Raw genomic sequence first — 10,620 nt, 5'->3', positions numbered from 1 at the left:
TGACACAGAACAGGAGGCCATGTGAAGATGGAGCAGAGAAAATTTGAAGATGCTGGCCTTGAAAATGGAAGCAACGTGGCCACAAGCCAAGGACTGCTGGCAGCCACCAGAAGCTGGGAGAAGCAAGGAAGGGATTCTCCTCTCGAGCTTCTGGAGGGAGCATGGACTTGCCGACACCTTGATTTTGGCCTGTGAAACTGACTTTGGACTTCTGGCTTCCAGAACCAAGAAGAAATAAATTTCTGTTCCTTTAGACTACTAAGTTTGCAGTAATTTGTTACCTACAGGAAATTAATACAGCTGGTCTAAGCCACCTCCATGTTTTGACTCCTGCAATTTCCTAAGTGGTCCCCCTGCTTCCCCTCTTGCCACCTTGTGACCTCTTCTCTACTTCGTGGCAGAGTGGATTATAATACCCAACAAAGGCATGGTCTTACTCTTCACTCCTGTGGGACTTTTTTTTTTTTAATTTTTCTCATTGTATATACAAAGCAAAGGAAAAAAAGCAAGAGTTTTCAAAGCACTCTTCAACAAGTAGTTATAGGACAGATCCCAGAATTTGTCATGGGCTACCATACTCTCATCTCAGATTTTTCCTTCTAGCTGCTCCAGAATATTGTAGGCTTGAAGGAATAAATATTTTTTTGATCACCACAATTGACTTGTTTTTTCCTTTTTTGTGAAAAATAACATACATACATAAAAGCAATAAATTTCAAAACACATCTCAACAATTAGTGGTAGAACAGATTTCAGAGTTTGGTATGGTTTACAACTCCACAATTTTAGATTTTTACTTCTAGCTGCTGCAAGATACTGGAGACTAAAAGAAATATCAAAATAATGATTCAGAAATCATACTTATTTGTTAAACACTACCTTCTCTGTACAACTCCACCATCAACTTTGATTTTTCTCCCACTCAAGGGGTATTTGGGCTATGCTCATTCTAACTTTTTTCAGGTTGGAAGGGGCTGTCAATAATATGGGGTAGGGAGATAGAATTAGCTGATGTTCTGGAGAGGTTGGGCCCTCTAGGTTTCAGGATTTATCTGGTCCAGGGACTCATCTGGAGGTTGTAGATATTTTGAAGGTTACCCTAGTGCATGGAAACTTTATAGAATCTTTTTTTTTTTTTTAACATGGGCAGGCACCTGGAATTGAACCCAGGTCCTCTGGCATGGCAGGCAAGCATTCTTGCCTGCTGAGCCACCGTGGCCCACCCCCTCTGTAGAATGTTATATATTGTCCTGAGTGTTCTTTAGGATTGGCTGGAATGGTTTTGGTCAAGGTTTGGCAAGTTATGATAGTTAGCAATGTCTAACTGAAGCTTGCCTAAGAGTGACCTCCAGAGTAGCCTGTTGATTCTATTTGAACTCTTTCAGCCACTGATACTTTGTTACACTTCTTTTCCCCCTTTTGGTCAGGATGGCATTGTTGATCCCACCGCACCAGGGCCAGACTCATCCCTGGAAGACACCTCCCACGCTGCCAGGGAGCCTTTCATCCCTGGATGTCATGTCCCACGTAGGGGGAGGGCAATGATTTCACTTGCAGAGCTGGGCTTAGAGAGACTGAGGCCACATCTGAGCAACAAAGGGGTCCTCCAGAAGTAACTCTTAGGGATAACTATAGATAGGCTAAGCTTCTCTGTTACCTACATAAGCTTCACAAGCGCAAGGGCTTGGCCTATTGATTTAGATGACTCTAATGTTTGACACAGTATCAGGGGTTTCCCTGATGATAAAGTTTAATAGTTCCATGTTTTTTCTTCCATCCCTCAAGGAACTTTGCCAATACTTTTTGATTATCTGCTTAATATATTCTAGAATGTATCCAGGCATTACATTAAGCTATACAGGATTAAATGCCCTCATTCTTATTCTGGGCTCCCTGTGTTTCAGTCGTTTAAATGAGCTATCCAGACATGCTGAGTTGGATTATGTGCTACAGAAAATTTAGGTTCTGGACAAAATAAACTTTTCTTCCTTTGGTCTGAAAGAGTAGGTGAAGTTCTAAATTATAGACAATGTCTTCCTTATCCCTATGTTCTGAATTACCTTAATCCCAACCTGATCAGCTTCTTTCTTATCTCTAAATACCAGGATATACATGTACATAAGAGATTCTCAAAATCCAGAAATAATAATTACCACCCTGGACTAAATGTGACTGCTCTAAGAGCTTACAATCTAGGACCCTGTTTTCTTATAAGCATTTTCTAGAGGAGATCATACAGAAATTGCTATTGTATTTATTTTGCCTCACCAAATGTCCCATAAGTTCATTCACAATGATGCATGCCTCAAAACTTCATTCCTTTTTTTTTATTAATTTATTAATTTTTTTAAATACCAAAAAACACCAAACACAAATATTCATAACTTTTGATTATTCTGTTCTATACATATAATCACTAATTCACAATATCATCACAAAGGTGCATATTCATCATCATGATCATTTCTTGGAACATTTGCATCTATTCAGAAAAAGAAATAAAAAGAAAACAGGAAATAATTCCTACATACCATACCCCTCACCTCTCCCCCTCACCGATCACCAGCATTTCACTCTAAATTTACTTTAACATTTGTTCCCCCAATTATTCATCTTTATTCCATATGTTTTACTCGTCTGTTGATAAGGTAGATAAAAGGAGCATCAGACACAAGATTTTCACAATCACACGGTTACATTGTGAAAGCTGTATCATTATTCAGTCATCCTCAAGAAACATGGCTACCGGAACACAGCTCCACATTTTCAGGCAGCTCCCTCCAGCCTCTCCACTACATCTTGGATAACAAGGTGATACCTATTTAATGCATAAGAATAACCTCCAGGAAACCTCTCTCTACTCTGTTTGGAATCTCTCAGCCATTGACACTTTATTTTGTCTCATTTCACTCTTCCCCTTTTTGGTTAAGAAGGTTTTCTCAATCCCCTGATGCTGAGTCTCAGCTTATTCCAGGATTTCTGTCCCACGTTGCCAGGAAGGTCCACATCCCTGGGAGTCATGTCCCATGTAGACAGGGTGAGGGTGGTGAGTTTATTTGTTGTGTTGGCTGGAGAAAGAGGCCACATATGAGCAACAAAAGAGGTTCTCTTGGGGATGACTCTTAGGCCTAATTTTAAGTAGGTTTGACCTATCCTTTGTGGGGTTAAGTTTCATATGAACAAATCCCAAGATTGGGGGCTCAGCCTATAGCTTTGATTGTCCACACTGCTTGTGAGAATATCAAGAGTTCAACTTGGGGAAGTTGAATTTTTCCCCTTTTTCACTATTTCCCGAAGGGGACTTTGCAAATCACTCTGGCATTTATTGGGGAATCACTCTGGAGTTCATTCCTTTTTGTAACAGCACAATATTTGATCAATGTATACACTATTGTTCGCGAATCTACGTCTCAGTCAGTGCATCCTTCAGCCGCCTGCATTCACTAGGCATCATGTGTAATGCCCAAAGTCCACAGTCCATCAACACTCTCAATTTTAGATAATGTCATCATTCCCAAGAGAAAGACAACCAATAAACACACCCTCACCAAACAGGAGATTAAAACCTCCCCCTAACTCTTTTCTCTCCCCCCATTATTTACCCCTGGTGTTGCTGTGGTAGTGCTTATTTCTGGCTTATTTCAGAAATATGTCTGGCTTATTTCACTCAGCATTATGCCTCAAGGCTCATCCTTCTTGTCATGTGCTTCAGGACATGATTTCGTCTTACTGTTGCATAATAGTCCATCGTATATATATATACATATATATACCACACTTTGTTAATCCCCTTGTTTGTTGATGGACGCTTGGATTGTTTGCATCTTTTGGTGATTGTGAATAATGCTGCTGGGAATATCGGTGTGCAAATGTCTGTTTGTGTCACTGCTTTCAGCTCTTCTGGGTATATACCAGGTAGTGCTATTGTTGGGTCATAGGGCAACTCGATATTTAGTTTCCTAAGGAACCGCCAAACTGTCTTCCACAGTGGTTGTAACATTATACATCCTGTGGGACCTTTTGAAGACTTTATTTGTAGTTAAGGTGTGGCCCAGCTGAATCACTGTGGCCCTAATCGGTATTTCTACTGTCCTTTACAAAGAGTAGAAATTCAGGCACAGCCAGATGAGGCCACACAAGGAGAAGCTGGAAGTGCAAGATCACCAAGTGATGGGAGGCTGAGATGCAAGCCAAGGAACAGCAATGCTTGTGGCAAGCCAGTCCCATGACACTACAGACTTCTGTGAGAAAGCATGGACATGCTAACACCTTGGTTTTGGACTTCTAGCCTTCCAAAATGTGAGCCCATAAATTCCTGTTGTTCAGCCAACCCGTTGTTTGGCACTTGTCATGGTAGCTTGGCAAACTGAGACAGTGGTCCTTTTAAACCCCCCATGAGATAACACTTTCCTGCTCCATATACTCCCCTGGCTTCCTAGCACTCAGAATAAGCTTCTAAGACTTCACTGTGGAACTCAAGGCCTTCTGCAATCTGGCCTTGAATTCCTTTCTGGACTCATGTCCTAGAACTCTTTCCACATGGCCTTGTTGCAGTTTCTTCAACACACCACCTGTGAATCAGCCTTGGGGCTGTCCTACTTGCAGTTTCCTGGAAAGCTCCTCTTCCCCGTCCATAACTGCATGGCTGGCTCCCACTTCCTTCTGGTCTCAGAGAGGACTTTCTTGACCCTGCTGTATCTAACATAGCATCCTCTTCTGTCCATCCTCTTACATCACTTTATTTTCCTTTAAGCGTTTATCATTGTCTAACCTCAATCATCTATTTGTCAGTTGATCATCTGTCCATCTAGCATCTGCCCATGCTAGCTCCACAGGAGCAGTTATTTTGTGTCTTATACACTACTGTATCCCCAGCACCTGGAACCAGTATCTGGTACCCAATAAATATTTGTTGAATGACTGCACATTACAAAAAAAATTCAAACCATATCAAATGAAAAGTAAGTCTTATTTTTCCCCCCGCTCCATTCTCAAAGGTAACTGTGGGTAATAGCTAACAGAGTTAAATTTCTTCTTTTGCTTCCAGAAGTTTTTCATGTATGTATATATGGGAATATGTACGCATGTAATAAATGCTATACCTGTTTTCTATATAAATATGGCAATAATATACATTACGCTTTGTAACTTACTTGTTTCAATTAAACATTTAAACTGGAGATTCTTCCATAGTAGAACATGTTGATTGATCCCAGTCTTTTTAATGACTGCATAATAGCCCATAGCTTAGTACATAAAGAAAAATAAATTTATCTCATTTGAAAAATGGCAAGACTAATGACAATTAATCACTATTGTATACTATGATCATATAACCATATCATATATGGTTTTATATATAACCATATCCTTTATATATATAACCATACCTTTTATTTTCCTCTGGCAGATGGTACAATCTGATTTTTCTCTGATGATCCTTGGTGACCCCCAAAGATAACTGTGCAATTACATTCACAGATTTTTCCTTCAGAAATTTCAACAAGTCATTTTACTTTCTGTGACTAAAATATTTTCCTTGGAACACAGAGTCAAAATAGATTACATTTGAAAGTGTTGAGTAAATAAGTAAAAAATAAAACAAAACTTCTGTACTCTGCAGATGATCTCAGCAGTCTTCAGTGGCAGCCGGGAGGTGAGTTGAGCAAGTCCAGAATCTTGTTCCTGAACCATCCCAAATAAACAGACAATCGAGACGCAAGTACGGGCTTGCTGTATAAATGCACACATCCCCCAACCCCTTCCTTTGTCAGATTGCTGTCCCCAAGCCCTTTCTGTATAGAGATTTTGGGGTCCCATTGACGACAGCCTCTGGTTCTCAGGAAGCCAAGATGGCAACCTGGTCCCCTAAATCTATTAACTTCCTTGATGAAGCTCTTTGCATACATGCCTATCTTAACCAGCACAGCCCCATCACTTTAACCTTCTCTCTCTTTAGTAAAGAAGACATTTCTTTGGTCTTGAGTCTAAATTCAATAAAAACGATCAGGCTGTAATATCAGAGGGCTCAAGAGGGAGTGGAAAGATGTATTTTAAAGGGAAAGTCACACACAAAAAAACAGATTGACTTTTGAAATGAGTATGAAGGTGAGATAAATAAGAGTAGGAAGGTTGAGATACATTTCATCAAAGACGTTTAGATAACTTCCAGGAAGGTCCTGGGAGAGCAAGTTTGCACTTGGGCGTGTTTTATGCGATGGCGGTGCCACGTGGATAGGTTTTATGGTTATGATCGTTAAACAACATCTCTTGAAACTCCCATCACAAAAGATGGTGTTTTACTCTAGGTTTTAATTACTAAGAGGAAAATAGATCTAGAGGAACCAGTGCAGTTGATCTTTGGATCTACTGTCCATTCTGACCTGAATTACATTTCAGTAAAATAAACACTGCACAAGTGAAAATAGGTATTCGTTTCAAAGTTTCAACAGATCCTTGGACCTCAAATTAGGCCTTTCATGTTCAAATTATTTCTCAAATGAGCTGAAATTCAGGCCTACTAGTCCTAAATATCTCATTATATGTGGGGTGTTCTGACACTTCTGCACACTAACAGAAGTCCCGAGATTATAACGTCTGACATTTTACTGAATGGAGGAGAGTGGGATGCAGAGAGGAGAGATTTATGCAAGCCATCAGCTGATGAGGGTTTGCAGTAAAACTGGTCAGGAAAACAAGGACTTGAGTGAAAAGTTCTTCCTAAGGAAGCTCACAAATTTGTGTTTATCTTGAAAAGACAAAGGATACAGGCTCTGTATTATTTCTTACAAATGAATCACGTGAATCTTTACAATTATCTAAAGATAAAAAAATAAGAGAAAAGGCAAGATGAGGAACTTTTAGGAAGAAGAATTTTTGGTTATCACTGTTGTTGAGGTTAAAGAATGCAAAGACAGAACAATTGTTTCTTGTCCTGAGCGCAGAGTCGGAGTCAGCATGGCATCATGAGTTTCCCTTTACAGAATTTTTAAGGCTTTGAAATGGGCTCAGTTCATACATTCTTTGCCTAATCCTGTACGATGGAAGCTTAATTTCCAATTTAAAGCATCAAGTTTAAGCACTTTTATGATTTTCACCACCAGTCATAACAAAGTCAGTCACTTTATTTCAGAAAGGTGACTAGGAGAAAATGCTCCTTTATAAGTATTTTTAAGGTAAAAAAGGTAAAATTTTATTTGCCTATATATTACTGTTTCTGGACAGTAGCATTCTTTCCTTGGAGAACGTTAGGGCCAAAATGGGCAAGGATTCAGAGGGCACATTTAGCAACTCAGCCTGCTTCCTTTACCTTAATGCCCATCTTTCTGCTACTCCCCCAAGCAAACCAAAGCCCATGCCAACCATCCAGTCCTCCAAAACAGCTCCTCCTCCAGCCCAGTGGTTCTCAGACTCCTTGGTCTTGAAATCCTTTAGATTCTTAAACTATGCAGGACCCCCAAAGAGCTTTTGTTTGTGAGGGTTATATCTACAGTTATGCACTGTTTTAGAAATTAAAATTGAGAAATTTTAAAAATATTTAATTCACTAAAAAATAACAGTCCTTTACATGTTAGTATAAATCACATACTTTTACAAGAAACAACCGAATTTTCCAAAATTAAAAAAAAAATTAGTGATGAATGGCATTTACAGTTTTGAAAATCTCTTTAAAACCTGGGTTCAAATATCTGCATTCAGTCTGTTTTGATATCACATTTCATGGAGCCTCTGGGACTCTCCATGTATGCGTATTTAAGACTGAGACAGTATCGTTATGAAAATAGTTTGGACCTTTCGGAGCCTCTACTGCACTTTGAGAACCACCATGCAAGCTCAAGTCAAGTGTCCTTTTCAAAGGTGATTTCAACCGTGATACCTTCTTGAGTCTCAGGTGTATTTATTACCTTTCTGGCATTTCCACTGCACTCTGACCTGCTATTGTTTACGTCTAAATTGTCAACCCTGCTAGACTGCACTCCTTGAGGGAGGCACTAAATTTCACTGATCTTTATAACATCAGGCTCTCACCCAGTATCCGACCCATAGTAGGAACTGGATAAAAATCATTTATAAATCTAAATACATGTTTTAATTACAAAAGCAACATAGATTTTTGACTATATTGTAGAAAATAGAGACGATAAGAAAAATCACTCATAATCACCCAAGTCATTTTTTGGGTGTGCTTTACAGCAGTCTTTAAAACAAAAATGTTTTTTTCATACCCATAATCACATTGTGTATAATAAATGAATGCCATAATTTTGAATACTTCCTTTTTCCCACTTAGCAATGGATACTGTGCCACCCGCCCTGCTCCAATTTCTGGTGTTTGTAACTAGCATTATGTTCCATTGTGAGTACATAACACAATTTACTTAGTAAATATCCAACACTAGCACATTTAGGATGTTTCCAGTTTTTTGGTGTAACACAGTAATCCTGTGAAGAATACTTTCACACATATTGCTTTTTCGACATTTAGTGTTATTCCCTTAGAACAGATTCCCAGAAGTAAGATTCCTAGGTCAAAAGATGTAGACATTTTTTATGGCTTTTAATACATACTGTAAAATTGCTTTTCAAAGGGGTTATACTAATTTACAATGCCACCAGCACTTCAAAGAATATGTTCAGCACACAAATGGTCCACATAGGTGCTATTAAGAATGCTAATCGATAAAATATTGCACCCTAGTTTTGCATTTTTGAGGCTCGTAAAATTAAAGTTTGTCGCAGAATGAATGTACAATACAAGCCCTTCTTTTGGGACATCTTTATTTCTGGGAAATTCAAGAAATTTTCACTTGTGTAGATCAGAAAAAGAACCCGTTACAAGGGCTGGCCCCAAATTCACTTTGACCCTCAACCTTCACGACACAATAGGTGGATGTGAACTTCTCAGTAGCCAAGGGAAAAATAAAATGTTCTCACTGCAAACCGTGGAAAATCCACACAGAGGGGCTGGAACTCTGCTGTTCACTCAACTTTTCCTTTCTTCAACTTTGGATTTCAGCCTTCTCCTGCTTCCGCACCGCCTGCCCACGTGCAGAGGGTCTCAACCCCTCGCGAGTGGGCCGAAGCGTCCTCCACGGCCCCGCCGCCCTCTCCTCGGCCACGGCGGCGTCTCTGCGCGGGCTTCACCAGGTGTGGACGCTTCTCCCGAGAAGCCGCAAGGCTCGATGGCTCCTGGCTTCTGTCTCTAGGATTTCTTCCCCCGACGAGCGCCTCGCGTCTCCCGGTTCGCGGGAAGCGCTTCTGCCCAGGTGGGCAGCGCGCGGGACGCCGGCATCGCTGCGTGGAAAAGCCGCAGATTTAAGCCCGAGGTGGAAAGAGACAAACTTCACTTGCCTCGTCCTGCAAAGAGGAGCGCCGAGAGTTCAGCGGCTTCATCCCGGGACAGGCACGGGTGAGTCACCGACTGGGCGGCGGGTCACACGGGAAACGCGACCAAAATAAAGTCGCCAGAAAAGGGGACGGCGGAGCACAGCTGGGGCGGGCAGCCGAGGGCGGGCACAGGTCGGGAGGGCAGCGGCGGCGGCGCCGGGGTCACCGGTGACCGGGAGGGGGGAGGGGGTAGTCGCCGGTGCCCGGGGAGGGGGGACGGTAAGGGGCGGGGCCTGGCAGGCGGCGCGCGCCTCTCCTCGGCCAGGCCGGTGGCGACGCCCGGACTCCCAGTCAACGGGCTCGGGAGCGCGGCGCCCAGGTAGAGCCCAGCTCCGAGGCCCCGCCGCCCCCCGCCCTCCGCGCGGCAGAAGCATGCCGCGGGATCCCGGAGATCCCATCGTGTCCTCTGCCGCCATCGGGACCCCACGCGCCGGCAGCGGCTTCCCCGGGAACGTCCTTCAGCCCCGGGAGCACGCGGGAAAAGCCCCAGCGCGCCAATGAGCGGACGCCTTCCTCCTGACGGTCACGCTAAGGGGCGGGGCTTCCCCTCGCCGCTCCCGAGTTCCGGGAACCCCCTTTGATTGGCCTGCGCGGCCTGGGAAACACTGTAGTAACGCCCAATCAGAAAGCCTCAACTCGGCCTCGAGGAAATATTCCGTGTCGGCCCCGTGCCGATTGGACAGTTCTTTCGGACGCTGGCCACTGGGAAGCTTTGTTTAGGTCCGGAAGGCGGGCTTTCCTGGGAGTGGGTGGGGAGGGGGCGTTGACCCTCGACCAATCGTTTCAGTCCGTCGGGTGGTGAGCGGCCAATGGACCAGAGGGATAGGACGCTCCTCCCGGAGAGTAGTGAGACCCCTGGTGCGGGGCGATTGGCGGCGGGGGCACTGAGTGGCAGTCACGCCGCCCAACAGCCGCTGTGCGTGGGCCGCGGGGCGGGGCCAGGGCGGGTGCGCGGCGGCGGCGGGGTGGCTGGGCCGGCGGCGGCGGCGGTACGAGGCGCGCGCTCGGGGTCCCGGTCGCGAGGAGGAGGAGGATGTGGCGCGCGGAGGGGAAATGGCTGCCGAAAACAAGCCGGAAGGTAAGAGCCGGCGCGCGAGGGGCCGGGGGCCGCGCGGGGGGCAGCAGGACCCGGCCCCGCCGGACATCCCGGGCATCGGCGGCGCCGGGCGGGAGCGCGGGGGCGCGGCGGGCGGGCGGGCGCCCCGGGCCGGGGAGGGGGCCGGCGGGCGGGGG

General features: G+C 44.2%; 1 protein-coding gene across 14 annotated transcripts in view; it reads left to right on the top strand.

Annotated features, from left to right (window-relative positions):
- Positions 1-10,351: 10,351 nt before the first annotated feature.
- Positions 10,352-10,620, top strand: part of CAMTA1 (calmodulin binding transcription activator 1) — a 964,086-nt gene continuing 963,817 nt past the window's right edge. For 13 of the 14 annotated variants that reach the window (XR_013171305.1, XR_013171304.1, XM_077151451.1 and 10 more), the window contains exon 1: positions 10,353-10,465. Coding sequence is in view for 12 of the 14 variants with exons in the window: in XM_077151451.1 (XP_077007566.1) it covers positions 10,421-10,465 (45 nt within the window). In the remaining 2 variants the exon portion in view is untranslated. Of the gene's footprint in view, positions 10,466-10,620 lie in introns of all 14 variants that reach the window. The other variant, XM_077151442.1, reaches the window with a different exon arrangement.

The sequence above is a fragment of the Tamandua tetradactyla genome, chromosome 2 (assembly GCF_023851605.1).
Source record: "Tamandua tetradactyla isolate mTamTet1 chromosome 2, mTamTet1.pri, whole genome shotgun sequence".
NCBI lineage: Eukaryota > Metazoa > Chordata > Mammalia > Pilosa > Myrmecophagidae > Tamandua > Tamandua tetradactyla.
This window is presented reverse-complemented; position numbering and strand designations above follow the sequence as displayed.